The sequence below is a fragment of the Nuphar pumila genome, chromosome 3, assembly GCF_984573655.1.
Source record: "Nuphar pumila chromosome 3, dmNupPumi1.hap1.1, whole genome shotgun sequence".
NCBI classification, from domain to species: Eukaryota; Viridiplantae; Streptophyta; class Magnoliopsida; order Nymphaeales; family Nymphaeaceae; genus Nuphar; species Nuphar pumila.
This window is the reverse complement of record NC_143251.1, coordinates 15,532,301-15,554,913: the sequence shown is the minus strand read 5'-3', so window position 1 is coordinate 15,554,913 and position 22,613 is coordinate 15,532,301. Positions and strand designations below refer to the sequence as shown.

The window sequence follows — 22,613 nt, the reverse complement described above, 5'->3', positions numbered from 1 at the left end:
TATTTTTGTCCTTTTCTCGAACCATCGTTTCATGGCGAGAATAACAGGAAAGGGTACTTAAGTCTTTGCAACTGCACCGGACTCCGATGCTAAGTGATGCCGACACACACGGGGATATGAGCCCCATGTGCTTATATATGTAGCGCTCATTCAGACCCCCAAACATGCACTATAGCAAACGGTGCATCTTCGGGGGAGAACACACAACACCCTCCCGGAATCGACAGGGCCAACACACTCTTAAAAGGATATTTTCTCGTATATTTCACTCTCTATTTTTTCATTTTTATCCAGAGACTCTTCTCATTTTAATACGACATATTCCACCCTTAAGAGGCTCTACCCTGCAGAAACGGCCCGCCACAAAACATGGCCCACCCGTTGAGAGAAGGAGAGCAGATCCTGTAAAACGCTGGGTGAGATTAGCAATCTCACCCAACGTTTACAACCACAAAACCCACTCCTCTCGGGTCACACTTGTACTGGGCTACAGTACAGTGGGTTCTTGTCTCACCCAGCGTTTTACAGGATCTGCTCTCTGAGAGATGGGGTGTGTGCAGTTTACCCAAAACTGAGATTTTACTTTGGTAAAATGTCTGATAAAATAAGTGTGCTGTAAAAGTCAGTTTGGTGAAAAACCCATAGTAGGTCATTTTGATTTTATAAATAGAACTACTTTGATAACCCATCTTATTTTTCATTTGAAATTCTCTAGAAAACCTTTTATGTTGTCTTTTAGAATTTTAAAAAAGAAAAAAACCTTTCTTTTTTACTTTTTAAAATTTTTTTCGAGTGTTTTATGAATTGGTTAAGAAAAGAACGGGTTTTTTTTAGGGGAGAGCCAAAGGGCAGTTCTGTTTCCATCCCCAAGACCGTTAAAAACAGTTTTTTTTCTTAGATCCCTATGATGGGATCGCAGCTTAGATCTATGGCAAGGTTTCAGAGAGTGGAAATTGGCCACCAATCTTATCTCTAAGGCTAACACTAACTGCTTCTACCAAACAAGAGGAGCCCTTTTTTTTTTTGACAGAAAGCTGGGGTTAGGCAGACCCCTACCAGTTACACAACTTTACCATAGGATTCGAACTTGCAACGTCCCAACACAATTTGACGTAAACTGACAGTTACTGTCACACAAGCGGAGCCCCCGTTGGTAAGTGGAGCCCTTGTTGGTGACTATATAGATGCGATTGTGTGAATTAGATTAAGAGGCTTTAATGTGTAAGCATGAATTTAATGAAACTATAAATCCACAACACACAACGCACCAGAAATTAAAAATAAAAGATCTGAAGTATGTTTCTCGCTAAACAAGGCATAACAAACACATCTGCAGAGTTTAATTGATTAAATAAAGCATGCAAACATGGCCTTCCATTAGAGAACATATTATCCTCCAAAGATAAGCCTACAGAACACACACACACACACACACACACACACACACACATATATATATATATATATATATATATACAGGTGATTTCACATCTGAGTTTGAAACCAAAATAAATGTCCAATGGTAGACAGGATCATCCGAAAAAAAAAAACACCTAGGTTCGACCTTGACATGGTAATATCAAGTGCGGTAAAAATAGCAAAAGTCACGGTTTTAATGTGAAAATATAAAGTGATTTTGAATTTTATTTGGATCTATCATCTTTTATCAGTATATATTGTAGATAAATTGTCTTTCATATAGGATAGAAAATTCAAGAGAATTGGTGGGCTGCCCAAAACAAAACGAAAAGACCTCAATTCCCTCCTAAACTATTTTCACCAACTTCCTCCAAATAACTCCTCTCAACTACAGCCCTATGTACTTGCAATAGGTAACTACAATGTCAGTTGAAATATGATTAAAAAAATCAAATCTCCCTTATGATCCCACCTGTTGTATAAATGCAGGGGTGATTCCCAAATTTATCAGTAAAGGTGAAGATTTCATGGACAAAACTTTCCTAACTTTAATGAAAAATAGCAAACAGTTTTACAACTCTGATTCAGTTTTGTACGGTGTAAAAAATTATGATCAACAGGCAATAGATCCAAGACCTTGGAAACGGTACGCCTGTACCATTTAGCCAATAGCCGTCAGGTTACAACTTTTAATTTCACTAAAAGGCTCCCAAGCATTGAAAACTATTTCCATCATCTTGACGACAGCTACATCGAACTAAAAAGAGACTAATAAAATTTTGCTATTTCTAACATGAACTGAAAGCTTGACTCAAGTTGGAAACCAAAATAAAGTTGCATATCAATGATGCTCCCAATGGTTTAAAATCAGGGACATTTTTAGTTGACAAAACCAGTTCAGGGGATTATGGAGAAAACATCCATAATTTTCATTTTCAAACTCGTGACTGGGTGAATGAATTCTATTCCCTTGATATGTAAACTTCATTCCAGGGTGCAGATAACACTGTTCCTGTAATCGATTTGACATTCTTTAGTTTTTCCAAACCAATGGACAGGGATGGGGCAAACATGACACGATATTGACAAATGGACCTTCAATTTGAAATATGTCGATAATGGTAATAGTTGCAATGGGACAGCTGCCAACGAAATGAAATAAAGGCATCTGAAAGAGGTTTCTCTCATGTGGGTTAAATTTCAATCTCGACGTTGCAAACGACCAGAGCATCCAATTGGAAGAAAGAATCACATTAAAAGAATTTACATGCGCTTGTACAGCCATTGAAGTACCAAATAGAAAGTCTTGTTATCTTGGCCACTTGGACTGAAATAAAACTGCACCATTTTTGCATTTCCCTCCTGATCACATCCTGTTTCATATATACATAAGGTAAAACAGTACACTGGCCACTGCAAATGCCTCCTGCTCCATGCGACTATAACGCAGGTTCTCTATGCTTCCATTCCAAGACGTTAGTCGTTCTCAGAAAGTAATGGAGTCCAAGACATCTGAAACCTGAGACTGAGACAAGTTCGTAATCCTGCTGGCACAACATTCAAAAAGGCAGATCAAACACTGCAGAAAAAACCCGAGTCACCATTTTTTACCTTTGACATTTTTGCATGCATCACAAATTCAAGTTCATTAAAGCTCAAGGTGACAAACACCTAAAAGTCATGTCATTTCCATATTAGGCAAGGAAACAAAGATACATTGAGCAAGAGTAACAGCTGGCAAGACCAAACTTTTAGGGGATGCAGGTACATAGATCATACCTGAGAAAACCTGGTTTGACTCATGTCAAGCTTCAATGCTTCCATCGAGCAAGGGAGTCCGGTTTGATCCTTCAAGCGTGTTAATTTCCTTAGGTTCATCTTCTTCGTTAAACCGGTCCACGCTATGAAGAAAAATACCTGGAAATGCAGGTTAAAAGATTCATTCTGAGTTTTGTTTGGCCTTAGTGACAATCAGGTTCATTTGTTTGGTTATAAATTGTGTTCGTGCAGACTGTCCATGCATGTGTCAACCTTTCCACAACCAGATTGGCTAATAAGTAGATATGCAACAGAAGTATTTAGCATTCCACTTGTTGTCGTGCTGCCATACACAGATGACAATGGGTAGCACGACACCAAACTAGAGCATTAATGCTTTTAAGTCTTTTATGAGAAGACAGTGTCACAGAATAGACCGCATGTTATATGAAAACTAAAATCCAAAGCTATCATATGCAGCATATTACATTGAGTGGAAATTACATAATCAAAGAAGCATAAGAAACAGAAGTCTTGACTCAAGAACAGTTGTAAAGACATTATCAGAAGAAATTTCTAGCTGAAAATATTTCACCAACAAAGACTCCTTCACAGTAACTAATTACATACCTCCAAACCATATAATTGCAGCTATGAACAGAATAGATGTCAGTATAAGGGCAGATTCCCTCCAGTTGTTCACAGAGTCCTGCAGATATCACTATATCAGATCAAAAGAATGAGGACAGAGCAAACGATATATCTAATATCAGGTTCCTATCATCCAGAGATCATGGAATCAGTCATTAGGAACCCCTAAAAATCATGCACTTTGCAATGATGGATGAAAACAAGTACCCTCACTCAAGCAGCCAAAGGAAGTACAATGTTCAAAGAAAAAAGAGCTCTAAAGTCCCCACATTATACTTTTGAAAAGAAACAAGTTCTTACGATGGTTATTGGGTGAGTTGGGATTGTTACCAAGACTTCCTTATACTGTGACAATGTGAGTGTTATTTATATTGCAAAGAATCCAGAGTTTCATGAGCAAACCAAGCACATTGAAATAGATTTCCATTATACAAGGAAGGCCTATGAAAATGGAGTTACTGCTCTAGAACATGCGAGTGATGTTTTTACTAAGAGTCCTTTTCCTTCACATTTCAGCTCATTCCTTTCCAACTCAAAATGATTCAATTGTGTCATCCCAACTTTGAAGGGGAGTGTTAAGAGTTATGTAAAACACCATACTACCTTTTTTGTACTACCCATTCTATTAGCATTCTTTTGTACATAACAGTTTCATTAGGGGTATTTTTGACCATGTTAGGTTTTGTTTTTATTTGTCTTGTAATGTACATAAAGAGGTCAACCGCCATAAACATGTATCTCCTTGTTAACGTGAAATAAAGCTCTCCTTCTGCCTGTTCTTGTTTGCTGTTAAAAAAATGATATTCATAGTGATGAATGAAAAGGTACATCATATCAGATTTGCTGGGGAAATTTTTTTATTAGAAAAACAAAAAAAAAATAGTGGGAAGAACAATAGCATATATGCTCTACATATGCCAGGAAAGGATAAGAAAGAATAATAACTGAAAAGTGATTGAATTCACAAAATGAGAAGTATAGGAATTGAGCATTTATGACCATGTAACAAACCTTTAAAACTGCATGCAACTCATACATATAAACTTCAAGAAAATGCATACTAATTTTGCTTATCTGAACATAAAAACTCCCACAGAAACAAGGACCAAGCCCACAAATTAAAATTGATTACAACACTAAGTTAACAAATTCAGTTAGTACAAATGCAGTACAACTAATACAGGAATTAATTGTGAACACGAACCTGGAGAACACCAACAAGTGGTGATGAGGGCACATCTCCAAAAATATGGATTGAAACAGTAGACATCGCCATCGATAGTGGTCTCAAACTGGGGTTCACACAATGAAGGCATACATAATTCACAGGAGCCTGCACCAGCAGAACCGGTTAACATCCATCAAACTAAAATGCCTAAAATATACTTCCTACTTAAATGGCTAGTGATAAAAGGTAATCATGCACAAGGTAGAACTTCCTTACTAAAATTTTCTGTATACATGCACCAGCACTCGTATCAGTTTGCAGGTAACATAATTAAACAGTACTCTCTGAAAGTATTATAAATTAAGAGACTCCTACCATCCTTGATAAAAGAAAAAAAAAACAGAGGCTAGTTACCCACCAATGTAAAAGAAACAGTAAAGACAACAAGAGACGATGGGCTTGAAATTCACAAATACCATCAGGGTGAATTTGAATACCTCGGTTTTCAGAACCAAGATACTTTTTTCAAAGCACCAAACTGAGATTAGAAGTTCTTAGATCATGAATCTCTGGCCCGACGTCCCCAGGTCAGGCTGGAAAATGGGGATCTACTGTGATCAATGCGGATTGCAGATCCCCAATCTAATCTGAAATTGCACGCTTGAGTGAAACTCGGATCTGGTGTGAATGTGATGTTCATGTGCATGTCCGAGGAATTCAAGCATGCCCTTATGAAAATTAGATAGATAACTTGAGAACAAAAAATTCAAATGGTAAGTAAGAAGACAAAATAGCACTAGAGATCATTTCATTTGGAGATCATACAGGATGCTCTCTCTCTCTCTCTCTCTCTCTCTCTCTCTCTCTCTCTCTCTCTCTCTCTGTGTGTGTGTGTGTGTGTGTGTCTGTGTGTGTGCAAGGAGTTCGGTATGAAGTATCTCAAGTTTTAGAGGAAATTTTTCTTCACAACGTTCCAGGATATAATACATAATGATGTTATTTATCTGCAAATGTTTGTGCGTTGGTACAACGATCAAGCATACCATTCATGACAGCTTATGGGACAAGCTTATCATGTATTAACAGTATTATGCATGAAGATAGGTCAATCATCATAAACCATCAGTCATAATAAGACCCTCGTAACAGAACATGGACAAGAACACATATCAACAGTGTTCAAGTATAGCTGTATTCTAATAATATTATAGTACTTGGGATTTTCTTATTTCAAACAATCTATATCTAAATATTATGTTACAATTGCAATATAGAAGATATCCATAAGACTATAACAGACGTTTCGGCAAAGTGGACAATTGATGAGATCCTGAAACTGACTATAACAGTGCCAGCATGTAGGATGGTCTTATCCAAGGTCTTATTTATATTGCCCAGACCAGTGTTATCAAAAATGCGCCTTGAGGTGCAAAAGGCGTGCCTCGCCCTGAGGCGTGGCCCTCTGTGCCTCAAGGCGCAAGCCTGAGGGGCAAAATTATTATTATTATTTTTTACAACAAGATTTCAGAGACATAATCAACAAAGTTTTTGTAGGTTAATCTCATATATTTTCCAGTTATTTCAGTTATGTAATAAGTCTATTAGTATATTACTATATTTTAACTTTTGTTGGTTAATCTCGTATATTTTTCAGTTATTTCAGTCATGTAATTAGTTTCTTAATATATTTTAACTTTTGTTGGTTAATCTCATATATTTTTCAGTTATGTAATCAGTTTTTTAGTTAATTTTATATGTTAATCTCATATTTTTTAGAATAATCTCATATATTTTAACTTTTGTAGGTTAATCTCATATATTTTTCAGTTATTTTAATTATGTAATCAGTTTCTTAGTATATTTTAACTTTTGTTGGTTAATCTCATATATTTTCCAGTTATGTAATCAGTTTTTAGTTACTTTTATAAATTAATCTAACATTTTTTAGAATAATCTCATATATTTGAAATTTTGTAGGTTAATCTTATATATTTTCCAGTTATTTCAGTTATGTAATCAGTTTCTTAGTATATTTTAACTTTTTTTGGTTAATCTCATATATTTTCCAGTTATGTAATCAGTTTTTTAGTTACTTTTATATGTTAATCTCATATTTTTTAGAATAATCTCGTATATTTTAACTTTTATTGGTTAATCTCATATATTTTCCAGTTATGTAATCGGTTTATTAGTATATTTTATCTTCTGTTGGTTAATCTCATATATTTTCCAGTTATGTAATCATTTTTTTAGTTACTTTTATATGCTCATCTCATATTTTAAAGAATAATCTCATATATTTTCCAGTTATTTCAGTTATATAATCAGTTTCTTAGTAAATTTTAACTTTTTTTGGTTAATCTCATATATTTTCCAGTTATTTCAGTTATATAATCAGTTTCTTAGTAAATTTTAACTTTTTTTGGTTAATCTCATATATTTTCCAGTTATATAATCATTTTTTAGTTACTTTTATATGTTAATCTCATATTTTTTAGTACTTATTTGAGATTTTCTATTTCTTACTGGTCCTTATTTCATCAATAAAGCATTTCTTTATTTATTTGTATTTTTAGATATATTTTTTATATTTTTTTTAAAGTTTTAAAAAAAATTGAAGCTTACGCTTTACGCCTCGAGGTTTACGCCTCGCCTCAGTTTTTGGTGGAGCGCCTCGCTACTCAACACTTTTCATAACACTGGCCCAGACAGTCCCCAAAGCACGGGACAAGAAGCAATTGACTAGAAGAGGATTCTGGTCAAATATAGTTATCTTAATTATCCAAATTTCTTACAGCAAAAGAAAGCCTCATCACCAAATTTAAAATAGAAAGCCTAGACTTATTAATGTGATGTGAGATATGTAAGAGGTATATAATGCAATACAATATCCTTTTGACTTGCAACAGAACATGCACTTAACATTGAATACATTTTGAACCTATAAAAAAAATTATAACCATGAAAGAATGAAAGAACCTGTGTTGCAAAAACGAATAGCTCGCCAATTGAGAAAAGGATCACAAAACCAAACAATTTGGGTGACAGGAAAGCACTAAAGCAAAAGATCGCCCCAAGTAAAGTTGCACCAGAGAGAAGCTGCAAAAGAAACTTCAGATTGTTATAAGTCTATATAAGCAGCAACAGTTAGCAAAATTGTACTACATGATAGGAATATCTCATGCATGATCATCCATTCAACTCATACATGCCATATATACACAATGGTGTCATGGGCCTCGATCAAGTCATAATGTATACCTATGATCACTTCAATGGCATTTACCCACTCAACATGTAAAAATGTTAAAAAAATAGTGGTACTGTTGTCCTTTAAAAGTTTTCCCATTTTCAGATATACTTCTAAAACATGCTTGATTGATTGGAGACCAGCCCCTAGATCATGTTTTTCCATCATGTATACAGGGTTTTCCGGCAGGTGAAAAATCAAGACCCTACAGTATCCCAAAATTTTTCCCTTAAAAAATGTATTTTATGTAAAAAAAAAACACAATCCAAGGGCCGATCCCTACTAAATGGACAATCCTGAGAACATCTATGAGATCAGTTTTGGTTAACATGACCTTCCCTTATATATATATATATATATATATATATATATATATATATATATATATATATATATATATATATATATATATATAGGGAAGGGGGACCATCCAACCAAAGAAAGGTTCAAACCATCCAAACCACTTTTAAAAATCATATTTAGAAGCAATTTCTGGCAAATCCAACCACACAGATGTGATCTTCATGATCAAAAACCTAAGAACTGACTCTTATTGCGAACATTTTTTATGCATAGATTGGATTTTTATAATCTAGAAAACTTCAAAAATTTCAAACCGTTGATTTTTAGCACATTATAAAATCCTATTTACACATCGAAAAAATTTGCTACAAGAACCAGTTCCTAGGGTTTTTGACCATGGAGATTGCATCCGTACAGTCATATTTGCCAAAAAACACTTATAAAATTGATTTTCAAAAGTGGTTTGGATGCTTTGTACCTTCCTTTGGTTGGACGGTATATATAGAGATATCCTAAACCATCCTAAATGACTTCAAAGAGCAAAGTTTTGGATATTTGATTAATTTGAACCTACAGTATTCTTTGTAGCTTAATTAGCATAAAACATGTTTAGGTTTAGGACATAAAACTGTTTAGGAGCTACTACTTTTCCTATATGAGTAACAGGTAGGTCCTAAACAGTCTTATCTCCCTAACCATGCTAAGCGGCTTAACATGGCATATGTGTAGGTATTTGCTTAATCTGAACATACAGATATATTTTATATAGCATAGTAGAAAAAAAGCATTAAATGAGGTACCTTTCATTTTGGGATGTGCTTTTAGACCGATAAAAAATCCACGTCTCATGTTGCAGTAAACCTTGATGATGAAAAAAATCAAATTTTCTAGTTACACTAATTTGTTTCAATCCCTGATATTTAGCAAATAAACCATGATAAACACATCTATAATTTTAATTAAGCAAAATTACTTGCAACTGTACTTTTTTGAAGTGGTTAGGACGGCTGAGAGTGTACTGGCCCAACCCCTAGCAGTTAAAAATTAAAACCCCTAGGCCATCCCCTTCACCCACAAAGAAGCCTAATATTCCGGCCTTGCCATAAGGGATGTGCACCCTGCACATTGGACTCTTGATGTCCTTCAACTTGAACGCCTTAAGTCGACCCATCTAGCCAACTGTGTGAAGCAAATGCAGGTTTTATATATACAACATATGTACATATTATATATATATAGAGAGAGAGAGAGAGAGTAATGCGCTCCTGCCCACCTTCTCGTTTCCCCCCCTCAAAAATCATTGTTTTTGGCATTTTTTCTCACATCTAACACCATAGACGTGATCTATAGGTTTTGTTTAGTGGAAATGGGCTTTTGGATCACCGGAATCTGACTTGTATACAGATTTATCCAGTGATCCAAAATCAATGGCTATGAAGGTACCAGTTTTTCCCGGCTCATAAAAACATGTTTTTTTGTCGAAAAAACATGATCCATTCCAACTAAATCGAGCATGCTAAACACATCTAACGGTTCAGATCAATCATAAAACACTTCAAAACTATGGGGCAGAACGAGAAATAGGATCTAATATATATATATATATATATATATATATATATATATATATATATATATATATATATATATATATATATATATATATATATATATATATATATATATATATATATATATCGAATTGAGAATGGAGGGTGGTGTAAAGAGCGAGCGTTTGGAAGGTAGCTGGTTGAAGGTAGGAGGAAAAGGCGGTCTCTAGTAGCAAGAAGAAATCCTGGTGTTCGGCCCGTTGTTCTTGCCTAAGTACCAATAACATTCGGAAGTATTAGTACCTCGTATGCCCACGTGATGGTGGTGTCCCTCTCTGAGGTTCAGTTCTTTCCCTAAACCGAAATTCGTTTTGAATGAAGAATGAAGTATTGCCCTTATCTTAAGGACTGGAGACAAGCACTTTGCCTAGCGTAGGGCATGCAATGACAACTCGGGCGACATGATACTAATGGCTATAGGCTCCGGGGTGAACACTAAGGAAGGGGGTGATATAACATGTTACAACGTTGCTAGTGGTCGGAGTGTGGGGAACTCAGGCCGTTGATAGAAGAGGAGAGGCTCGAAACCTATGTCACACGGACTCGGCTAAGGAGGCGTCGCATCCGAGTCGACACGCCCCAACACGGGTGCGGACATGGGTGTGGACATGGGTGTGGACACGGACACGGCTCAGACTCGGTCAACACCGAGTCAAACTCGGTCAACAAGTCAAGCCGAGTCCGCCCTTGTTTTGGACTCGGTCAACGTTGACCGAGTCTATTTTTGTCCATTTTAAGACAAAAATGTATAAAAACTAAAAAAAATATATCTTTTATATATTTTTTATATACTTCTGTCTTTAGAAAGAAAGAATGTGCAGAGCACAGTCTTTACCAGACTCTATAGATATATATTTTTTAAATATATATATATATATATATATATATATATATATATATATATATATATATCCGTGTCCCCGTGTCCAAAAAACTTGAAATTCAGCCGCACCCATGTCGCACTCGCACTCGCACTCATGTGACATAGCTCGAAACCCATTTCCTAGCCATTGATAGAAACGATCCAATCCATTCGGGGCTTCGAGAGGCATTCGGGAGACTAACGTAAGTTACTATAAAACAGAGGCATGATGGCCTGACTACTACGACTGCACACCCTTTTTTTTTCTTCATTGAGCTTTTTCATAGACAGAATAGAGTTGGGAGTTCGTTTAGGGCCAGAGGACCACATTCCTATTCCTCCTCCCTCGTACCTCTCATGTTGTCCATGAGCGCTCCGATGGAAGAGAGAGAGAGAGAGAGGGTGGTAGTTGCTAAACACTTTTCTAGCTAACCGCTGTGCTAACTGGGCTTTCGAAGGGGTTTCCCATGTTTTCCTTAAATGTGACCTTACAGATGTGTTTTACATGCTTGATTTTATAGGAATCATCTTTTGGATCATCCAATTCTGATATGCAGGTAGGTTTTTATAAGGTTTAAAAATTGATGGTCTAAGATTTTCTTAAATATTCAAGGCTTAAAAATCATGTTTCTCATAAAAAAAACATGATCCAAGTGTCGTTTCCTAGTAAATCGACCGTGTTGAACACATTTGTATGGTCAAATTTAAGTAATACATGGGAAAAAAATTTTGAAAGCCCGGTTAGCACAACAGTTAGCTAGAAAAGTGGTTATCAGGTACCACCTTCTCATATATTATATATATGGGTAAATATTTGGTACTAATGAAGGCATGCAACTATCGAGTAGATGACCTTCTTTTAATATTTTTAAAATGTTTTTGTGGATCGAACCCTATGCATCTTATCTACATGGTTCATTTGGTAGAAAATGGGTGTGAATCATGTGATTTTGACATGTGAGCAGGTTTTTCAAGAGAGTCAAAAATGAACAGCCCACAGTGTAATGTGCACAAATTTTATGACTCATTGAAAAAGCACAATCCAATGTTTATCTTTAGCAAGCAAACAATGTTGAACACATCTATGTAGTCAAATTAAGTCAATACAACATGCACCTATGATTTTCAGCTAAATAGTTTTGTACCTTCATTAGTACCAAAATATAAACCATATATATATATATATATATATATATATATATATATATGATTGAGCTTTGTAGCAATTGTCATCCAACAAAGTACCAAACAAAAAAGCAAAGTTACTGAAAGCACTAATAAAAGGTGGGAAGCACACTTTGAATGTCGCTTTAGAAGCACAAGATACATCTCTTTCGAGATACGATGAGAATCACACTTCCCTTTGTGTTTTTCCTCATGCTTCTTCTTGTACTTCTCCTAAGCTTCCTCGCATGCTTCTCATGCACTTTACCTAAATCGGAATCCATGGTTTTCAAATTCTTACACTAAAAAATCATGCTTTTCAAGATAAACATTTTTATAGTTTTTTAAAAGAAAATATTGCAATATGCTTTAAAAGAGGAGTTAAAACTAGTAGAAACTATTATGGTTTTACATTCTTTCACCTTTTATGTTTTCTTATACAAGCATCTGATCATTTTTTTGTTCATTTTTCCATATAAAACTGTACCAACTTCACAAGTGTCAATCTTTTACTTAATTTAATGACTAGATATTTCAGGATTGGCAATGCACTCATCAAGAGAAAGATGAAACATAACATCAAAGGGCTCATTTATCATTTAAAAATCAAATACAAGTTTTATACTATTTCAGCTGTATATATTATCTAGTTTTAACTTTTAAGATCATAATTTTGTTTACATCCCATTTGATTTCATTTTTACTTCCAGTTTATTAAATGTTTAACTTCTGGCTCAATTTTTATCTTGTTTGGTTTTCGATTCCTGGACAACCCCATTACAGTTTTGGTTTGATTCCCATTTCGTTCCAGCTTGATTCCTGTTTCACTTCTGATTTGATCTCCATTTTATAGAAATTGGTTCCCGCTTTCACTTTCCTTGTGTGCCACTTCCACTTCCCAGTCTGCCAACCTCACAAAAAACTCATATGCTAAATGCACAATTCGTAGGAGCATTGATCTAACTCCAATTATGCTGGAGCATGAACCAACAATGCAAGGATAACTCAGAAGAGTTAATAAAGGGTTGTTGAACCAGAATACGACAAACTAGTTGCAACCAATATGCCAGCATCAAAGGCCTCCCAACAAAATATAGGACATGTATGCCACATTGTTAGCAGGGGAACTTGTTCAGATTCCAGAAGCACCTTAAATTTAAAAAAAAAATGTTAACATGATCATTAAACAAATCCTATACCATTAAAGAAGTAACAATAAACACATACAAATGCCTGCCTTAGATGCCCTAATGTCAATCGATAACTTAGATGGTTTTGCCAAATCAAAAACATAAAAGATCATAGAAGCAAGCTGTAGCTATCAAAGGCTGACAACCAATTGAGAGCATTCTAATCCAACTGAAACTACCTTAAATGCATTGCGGATGGTAGACTGTATGTGATCTAGAATGTAGCCTCCAGCTAATGTTCCAAAGATCCCACATACAATTGTGATACCTCCAAACAACAGATCTGCATTGCTCTAATGAAGGGGGAAAAAAGCACATTCACATTCATAAGGAAACATATTTAGAAAAAGGAAACAATTAGAAGGTCTACTTAGTTCATAACATAACATTATCCTATAAATGAATGGTATCAGATTCTGTCAACTAGCAAACCAGCAGGAAACTTTAGCTATCTCCAAATAAATAAAAGCATCTTCTTCGGAGAAAACATGCCAGATAAAGTGATGGGCATAAAAGTAAACAATATTGTCAATAATCTAAATGAACAAGAGGACTACAAAGCACAAACAGTTATAGATCTCCGTAGTTAATTTACCTAACCAATTAACCAGGAACTTGTCCCAAGTTTGTTTCCCTTGAGAGTTCAGAAAGGACATCATAGTCCACCATTTTATGTGCATATAACAATTTGATTCTGTTTTATAATGATAATGATTTATTGACTCTTTCAACCTCTGCATTTCAATCTGATGTACATAGCTTTTCACTATAGTCCTAGAATATAGAGGGGACTATTCCTCATTTCCCCGTTGTCAAGGCCCACTCCATTATTTCCAATTTCTCAACAAGTTAGAAGCTGTCATGGCACGAGGATGAGAGATAGGCAACCCAAGAGCCCAAGACCCAATATAACCATTCAACATATGAATAGGAGTGTTTTGGTATGCAGGTCCCCTAAACACTGTGAGAACATGTAGTAGGGACATAGTATGTTAAGATATATGTATTGTTTTACTAAGAACACCAAGTTGTACTTAGGTATTTCTCTTGTATTTCATTTTATTTCTCATTGTATTCAAAGTATACTTTACGGTATACTTCTTGTGTATTTAGTCTTTAGGTTTATGTGGATTTACGCTGAGTATAAATAACGCATACTTTTAGGATAGAATAGGTATTTTTCTATTTAGTAATTATTAAAATGATTATTCTTGTGTCTTTATTTTTTGTATTTTTATTTTCTTATTATTTTATTTTTTGGTCAAGATTGTTGACCAAACTAGTCATTAGATTATGCCAAACAACTAGTTGGAAGAGGTCCACCCCCCAACTAGGCATTAAGGCTAGTCCTTTCTCTATAAAAGTGTGAGTATGTGCATGAATGAGGTATGAGAGGATGGATGTAAATGGTATGTGCATGAGTGTTGCAGTGAGGTTGCCTTGTATATTTGTGAATATTTTTCACTAATAAAATATTTATTTTTTATTTCTTGCTCTTCTTCTTGGCTATGTTTTGTTTAGCCAAATGCATTATGATAATGCATTTGAATTTCATCTATTATTGATGAGATTGTCATTTTTCTTTATCTTCTGTGTCTCAGATTCCGTGCTACTTTGTGACATAATCATCCTTTTGTTTGTTTCCTATTTTTACGTACATACTTGTAACTTGATCCCAGTATGGGTATTTTCAACTTACCTTTCATTCTTAACATTGTAAACTTAATAAATGGGACTCTTATGTATAATTTAATTCATTCAATGAGAATAAACTCAGGTAAGGGAGAAATAGATTGCATTAGAGCCAAGAAGGGATTAGAGACTTGGATTTGCATAGTCTTGTGAGACATAATTCCCAATAGTCCCTAAACTATTTGACCCATGTCAAGTTCTCATCCATGTTTAGGGTACATATCAAGACAGTCAATGCAGGAAGTCTATGTGACAGAAACTAACATTTCCCAACCAGAAAGGATTTCTTCTGCAAGAATCAATGCCTCTCGGGGCATTCAAACTAATGTGGCATTCAATGAACCACTAGTATCCAGTTATCCAGATAATTCAGTCGGAGCATCAAAGAAGCAGATAATTGTTTTTATGTTGAAGAATAACATGAAGTCACTAAAAAAAATCAAAGATCATCAAAAAGCTGTACAACACAAATTTTCTGCAAAAAAATATCTATATATGAGCAGAAGCAAAAGCGCTACAGCAACAGAAAATAAATAATAATGGTGTCTCAACTAATTATGAAAGCATACATTCAATTGTCCAGTAACCAGAAAAAAAATGGACGCATCAGATTCTGCTTAATATACCATAACATTCAACACTAAAATGGAACGTTAAAAAACTCCTAGTAATATAAAAGGCAATGCTAAAAGTTAATTTAAGAGTTTTACCATATCATAGATATGGTAACCAGCCTTTGGTCCCCAATATGAATAAGCACCAATAACAAAGTTGTATGATATGTACCCTGAAAAGCCAAAGAAGACAAACTGAACTTGCAAATTGTATGAGAAAAAATTTGCAGTGGGAGTACCAAGCAGTCTGTGAGAATAGCAATAGCAAAACATAGAATGCAAAGTTCTTATTTTTCTTGCACTACAGATTATATGTTCAGAAAACATATATAACAAGCTTTGCAACAGATTTTGTAGTGCATATATACAATATGGAAAAAAACCTTCTGATTAAGCAATTGACAACCACATGCAAGCCAAAAAAATCATCCACTAAATCATATATAAAGCTTACAATCTTGAGATGTTCAACTAATATGAGAATACAGAAAAACAGATATGAATGATTCACATCATGCACCAAGCTCAAAGGGAGTTAACAGAGTCTGAATAGCCTTCCATTTTAAAGTACTGATTTTGGTAGAGATTTTGTTATGCTTTCTCTTTAGGGAAAATAAGCATGTAAATTTATTTTAGAAACAGAGTTCACAAACAGAGAGATTCAATCCCTTCCCCTTGAACAAGCTTGTTAAGTAGAAATCATTGCGACCCCCGAGAACTTGACAAACTACTGAATAGGGCTGCACAATGAACCGAGCTAGCTCAGGCTGGGCGTGGGCACAGCCTGTTTAAGCTCGGCTCAAACTCGTTCAAGAAAATAAACGAGTTGAGCTTGAACAAGCAATGAAGCTTGGTTAAGCTCAACTAAGCTCGGATCTTATAATTATATAAAGCATTAGTTTTGATATATGTAAATATTTGGTAGCTCAAAAGGCAAAACAAATGGTGTTATCCTCATGGGTAAGGTGTTGGTGCTCTCAGGGGAGGTGGTGAGTTTGAATCTCACCCCTCCCCTAATGTTCCCCAAAACTCTTTAAATTAAGGTTGGTCGACTTGAGCCAACCTGAGCTAGACTCGGGTTCGACTCGACCTAGTTACGGACATAGGGTGTTTAAGCTTGTCTTGAGCTCAAGAAGAGCTTGAACACCCAAAACTTTTTAATCGGTCAAACCAAGCTCAGCTCAAGCTTGATTTGTGTGCAGCCCTACCTAATGAAGAAGTCTTATTGGCTCCCTCAAAAACCACTTTCACAACAACAACAACTACGCCTTCATCCCAAAACAATTGGGGTCAGCGATATGAACCAAAAAAGAAATTCATTTTGGGTCTTCCACATGAATCCTTTTCCTCCAATCATTTCTATCCAATGCCATGTCCTCGGTGAGGTTCAAAGCATTCATATCCTTTCCTATCATCTCCATCCAAGTCTTCCTAGGCCTACCCCGACCTCTTTTAACTAATGTATTTTCCCATTTCTCCAACCTTCTAACTGGAGCATCATTAGGCCTTCGCCGAATATGTCCAAAAACCACTTTCACAACCATGAAAAAAAATCGGTTGCTCCATAAGGCATTAATCACCTTCTTTAAGAATTCAAGTTAGCAAAGAAAGTGTTTTTTTAAGAATGCATTTATTAAAAGGTGGTAAAAAAAGGTGATAAGGGGGAGGCTCAAAAACAAAAGATAGTCCAATACTATGTAACATGGATTCTTCTAACAGGGCACTGCACCCGCACCCATGCGTAGGGGTGGCAAAACCTGACACGACCCGCCAACCCGCCTCTTAGACGGGTTTGGGTTGGGCAAAAACGAACCCGTTTAATAAACGGGTCGACCCGCCTAACCCGTTTATTAAACGGGTCGGGTTCGTGTTAGGGGTATGCCAACCCGCCAACCCGGCTAACCTGTTTAATAAACGGGTTAGGCGGGCGGGTCAACCCGCCAACCTGACCCGCTAACCTGTCAACCCGTTTACCTGACCCAACCAGTTTATTAAGCGGGTTGGCGGATCGTGTCGGGTTACCTGTTTAATAAACAGGTCAGGTTCGTGTTTGCCACAGCCGACCCGTTTAATAAACGGGTCGGGTTGGGGTTGAGGTATGCTGACCTGCCAACCCGACCCGATTGCCACCCCTACCCATGCGGATACGACACTTGGACACGACTTCCTTTGTGTCGGATGAAGTTAACCACACTGAGGTCCATTTTTGTCCAAGGTAGATTCACTTAACCCTATCCAAGTCTAGTTTTATTTATATTATATATAAATACATAAATGCATACACATACACGTGTGTGTGTGTGTGTGTATATATCCGCACCAGTGTGGTGTTATTTTTTATTGATGAGAAATAGAAATTGTAAATTGTTAATTTGATTTATTGCATGAATTTATGCATGATGAATTGACGATATGATGATTATTTTTATTTCATTAGTGTTAACTTAAAACTGTTAAAAAATTTATATATATACCCTCCCTGCACCCCCAACACCCAAGTTTTTTTAAAGTGCTGCACCCGCACCTATGTGACATAGGCCCAGTACAAGGGACAACCACCCCCATTACTGGTGGCCCAACCCAAACCACATTTGGATCCTCCCATAACGTTTAACACAGAAGCACTTCTCCCTGAATTTTCAGAAGTATCACCCTTGTGTTTAAGTCAAACCCTGAATATTCCACATAGCCTACCACGTAGACATTAGCCATCACTTCTAGACCTACTTACATTTGTCAGATTTAATGTGATTTCTAAGCCCCAATACTCTGAAGTTATATGTTGACAGCTTCTTTAGCCCAATATCAGGCTGAGAAAGTTAAGAGATCGTGAAAAAAGTGACTCATAAAGGAGGTGCAATTGATACTCTTCCTCATCCTGACACATGAACAACAGTTGGCCAATTGAACATCCATTCTCTTACCCTACTCAATACAGGGATCCAAGCGAACATCCTTGCATAGAGCGATGGACCCAACCTCTAAATAAGATCCTTCAGATAAAGATCCATACAAGATTCCAATTGGCTATGTACAAGGAAAAGATTGTATAAGAACCATCTTTGGAAATCATCCATATGGGCTTGTCATCAAAGTTAGAGAGCCTCAAGTGACAAATCCATGAAGTGGGTCCAATCTTCTTCATCCATAAACCTCTGCAGAATGCAATGAACCAGCCACCATCTAGTGGCAAGAAATCAAGCACCACAAAACTTGGGAACCTAAGTAAAAAAGACCTAGAAACAAGGCAAGGTATTAGCCCAGCAATTCTTCCAAAAAAGGATGTTATTGTCATCCCAAGTCAAATGCCCACAAATTTTTTGAATTTCTCAAGCAAAGAAACTAGCCCTTTCTAAACGCCAAAGGCCCTTTTCAATTTTCTACTACGGGACCAAGCCACTGTTAGAAAATGACCTTGAATGCAATAGGTTAAAATGAACCGATAAACACGCACATAAAGTACGAATACACAAGCCCACTAAGGGGTAACCAAATGCACATAAAGTGCAAACTCATAAACCCACAAAGGGGTGAAGCCAAAAGGGCTAAAAGGAATGAATCTTCACTAAGGGAGAGGGTAAAAACCCTTATTCATTTACAATGGGGTAAGACCCCTATTTATAAGCCACTAGGAGACCTTGGAAGGGGCTCCACTAGTCGTTGGAACCCCTCCAATGGTTAGAATTCTAACCGTTGGAGGGGGTCCAATGACTAGATGTTGGACCCCATTCCAAGGTTGACTAAAGTCAACCAAAAGAAAAATAAAAGAAGAAAAGAAAAGAAAAAAAGAAAAAATAATAATTACAGTCATATTCATAATTATGAATATGTGCAAAAATGAGAAATGACCAAAATGGCCTTGAGGGCTTACAATTAAAGAAATATATATATTTATATATATGTAAGTAGATACATATACATTACGTGTATATATATATATATATATATATATATATATATATTAAGAGAAACAATTTAACACCCCCCTCAAACTTTGAGTGGGAGAATGAAAAGTTTGAAGAATACAAGAGGAAGAATCTCAAGTCTTCAAGAGTCTTCAGTAAAGATGCCATTGAAATTTGCAAATGTCTTCCTCCAATTGATCTTGACAGCGAGCTCCCTTAAGCATTTTTTTGGACAGTCTTTATAATATATCAGGATAATTCTTTCATCAGATCTTGAAGAACCTGAAAAACAAAACAGGAAGCTCAAAGTATACAAGAAAATATATTTGCTTTAAAACAAGTAAGATTTTTCAACTAGTAAACATATGATTTAATGTGCAAGAGCAAAGTAATGATGCACATAAGCATGAAAAATATGGAATGCAAGATTGCACCATATAATGATTTAGTGTTTAAAGAAGTCTTATACAGACCAACTTTCAAGAACGTATACTTGAAAATATTCAAAAGTGAGAAGATTTCAATAAGTGCCTAAGAATAGTAGCCATTAAGCAAAAAGGTACAACAAGAATGCTTAATGCATTCACACGGTCCAATGAATGGACCAACACAAACCCCCAATGGAGAATATAGAAATAGTCCACTAAGGAACAAAACAATAAGCCTTCAAAGAGGCAACACATAAAAAATATGAACTTTATTGAATGAGAGCTTGAAAAGCCATTATGGGCATATACATACGATATCATGTAGCTAAAATAAGTCATTAATGGATATGCATTAATCACATTTCAATCAAATATATTACTTGAACTTACAAGAGGCAAGTGTTATTGAATAGAGCAATTCTCTTGAAGGAGATTTTACAAAGGAAATGCTTAAATGATAAAAGAAAAAGTACGATCCTTACACCAGAACAAAGGTAAAAACACATGCAAGTCCACTTATGGGACAAAGATATATTCTTAGATACACAAGAACACAAAACACACAAGAAGGTGTGACAAAACATCTCTTGTCTACATAAAATGAGTGTATCAGCTAGAGTTACCGGAAGCGCCTATGTTTGAGGGGAAGTGTGCTTCCCCGATACGCGCTTTGAAAGCACGAAACGCGATGCTTTCGAAATGCACGGGGAAACGCACTTAAGTATCAGGAAGTGTATACCCCTTTAAAGGGGTACGCGTACCACTTTAAATGGGTACGCATACCCCTTTAATGGGATACACGTACCCCTTTAATGTGGTACGCTTACCCCTTTAATGGGATGCGCATATCCCTTTAATGTGGTACGCGTACCCCTTTAATGGGGTACACATATCCCTTTAATGGGGTACGTGTATCCCTTTAAATGGGTACGAGTGACCTTTGTTACTATTTTGCCCTTTTTTTAAAAAGAAAGTTTTTTTATTGAGGGCAAAATGGGAATTTTAAAAAACTCATGAAAACAAAACTTAAAAAAGGCTTTAGGGTTTTTTTCACTCCTCTTCCAAGTCGCTCTTTCTCCCTCTCTCTCTCAGGATTTTGGCCACCAACCGGTGACCTTCAGAACTTCTGACGACCTTTTCTGACGTCCAGCAACCTCCATTGACTGGCGATGAGGATATTCAGGTACGTGTATCCATTTTCCCTCTATCTCTTCTCTCATCTCTTCTCTCCATCTCGCCCACGAGATGCAGATTCACCGTTCACGATTGTGCATCTTCTCTCCCAGTCACGCTCTGATTTTTTCCCCTCCACCCTTCAGCTGCTAGTGGAGCTCGCCGTGAGCTCCTTCCTCTCAACCCCTCCCCTTGCAGCCCTGTTAGTGGAGCTCGCCGTGAGCTCCTTCCTCTCTACCCCTCCCCCTGCAGCCCTGCTAGTGGAGCTCGTCGTGAGCTCCTTCCTCTCCACCCCTCCCCCTATAGCCCTGCTAGTGAAGCTCGTTCACACCGCGCTAATGGCCCTGCGGGCCTGCCAACAGTAGTTGGTCAGGTGGGATTGAGCCCACCTGATCCGGGTGAGTCAGGCAGGCACATTCTTGGTGAGACAGAGTGAGCGTGAGGGAGGAGGCTCGTGTAGACCATGGAAAGCAATTTTTGTAAGTCGCCTCCTTTTTTTCCTCTTCATTTTCGTATTGTTTGAGAGAGAAACAGTGAGACAGAGTGTCCTTGTATTTGTTTTTTAACCTAATATGCTCTTGGTTCACGGATAGCATTGATCTATGACTTTTTGGAATGACAACATATTCATGTAAATGATCTTTTTCGAGCATGTGTTCTTGTATACAAATTTTGAAATTTGAGAACATGATATTTTTTTTCTATTCTTTGTTGACTAGTATATGCATGTTATGAATGTATAAACATGTTATTTCTTATTTATGGTCAAATGAGTTATGTCTATTGCTTTTATTCCTCTTTATTTGTCTTTCGTTTGTGTCTCGGGTGTTGTAGATTGTACCACTTCATGAAGTGGTTTCAAAGCCATAACAGGCCAATAGGTTGTGAAGCAGTTTCAAAGCCTTAACAAGGCAATGAGTTTTTCATGTTTATTTTATTTTATTTTAAAATTCTAATAGTATAAATATGATATGTATTCTTGATTTTATAGGGATCAGCTCTTGAAATGTTGAATTCTGAGACACGAGCAGGTTTTTAAAACTTTCAAAAAATCAATCGTCCAAAATCTTTATAAATTTTACAAAAATGTATTACCGAGCATGATTGAGCTTATCATTCCTTTCTTTTTTTTAATTTTGTCTGCTTTATCATAGTATATTAAAGAATCATAGATCTTTCACCTCCTTAAATGATGTTTATTTTTTTGTTTTAGTAATTGGTAAATTATGAGAGTAATGATTTGTGGTCTTCACTCTCCATCCTTTGCTGCTAATAATAGCTTTTTTAAAGTGTTTTAGACTGATTCTTATACTTTTATGATGCAAGTATATTTTTTTGTTCTTTGCTTCACTAATGACTATCACAAACTACATTAATGACAATTATGATGACGATGATGATTATTTTTGTAATTTGGAGCATGAAT

At 36.1% G+C, this 22,613-nt stretch overlaps 1 protein-coding gene across 5 annotated transcripts in view; it reads right to left on the bottom strand.

Moving 5' to 3' along the window:
- Positions 1 to 2,654: 2,654 nt before the first annotated feature.
- The window catches only part of LOC149842104 (putative sphingolipid transporter spinster homolog 2), a 75,752-nt gene continuing 55,793 nt past the window's right edge, over positions 2,655 to 22,613 (bottom strand). Inside the window, exons 11-18 of one of the 5 annotated variants that reach the window (XR_016430755.1) lie at positions 15,778 to 15,854; positions 13,555 to 13,668; positions 9,350 to 9,410; positions 7,976 to 8,095; positions 5,033 to 5,161; positions 3,808 to 3,886; positions 3,199 to 3,336; positions 2,655 to 2,966 (exon numbers count right to left, since the gene is read on the bottom strand). Coding sequence is in view for 3 of the 5 variants with exons in the window: in XM_089998903.1 (XP_089855029.1) it covers positions 3,224 to 3,336; positions 3,808 to 3,886; positions 5,033 to 5,161; positions 7,976 to 8,095; positions 13,555 to 13,668; positions 15,778 to 15,854 (632 nt within the window). In the remaining 2 variants the exon portion in view is untranslated. Of the gene's footprint in view, positions 2,967 to 3,198; positions 3,337 to 3,807; positions 3,887 to 5,032; positions 5,162 to 7,975; positions 8,096 to 9,349; positions 9,411 to 13,069; positions 13,335 to 13,554; positions 13,669 to 15,777; positions 15,855 to 22,613 lie in introns of those variants that run through there. The other 4 variants (XR_016430754.1, XM_089998903.1, XM_089998902.1 and 1 more) reach the window with 4 other exon arrangements.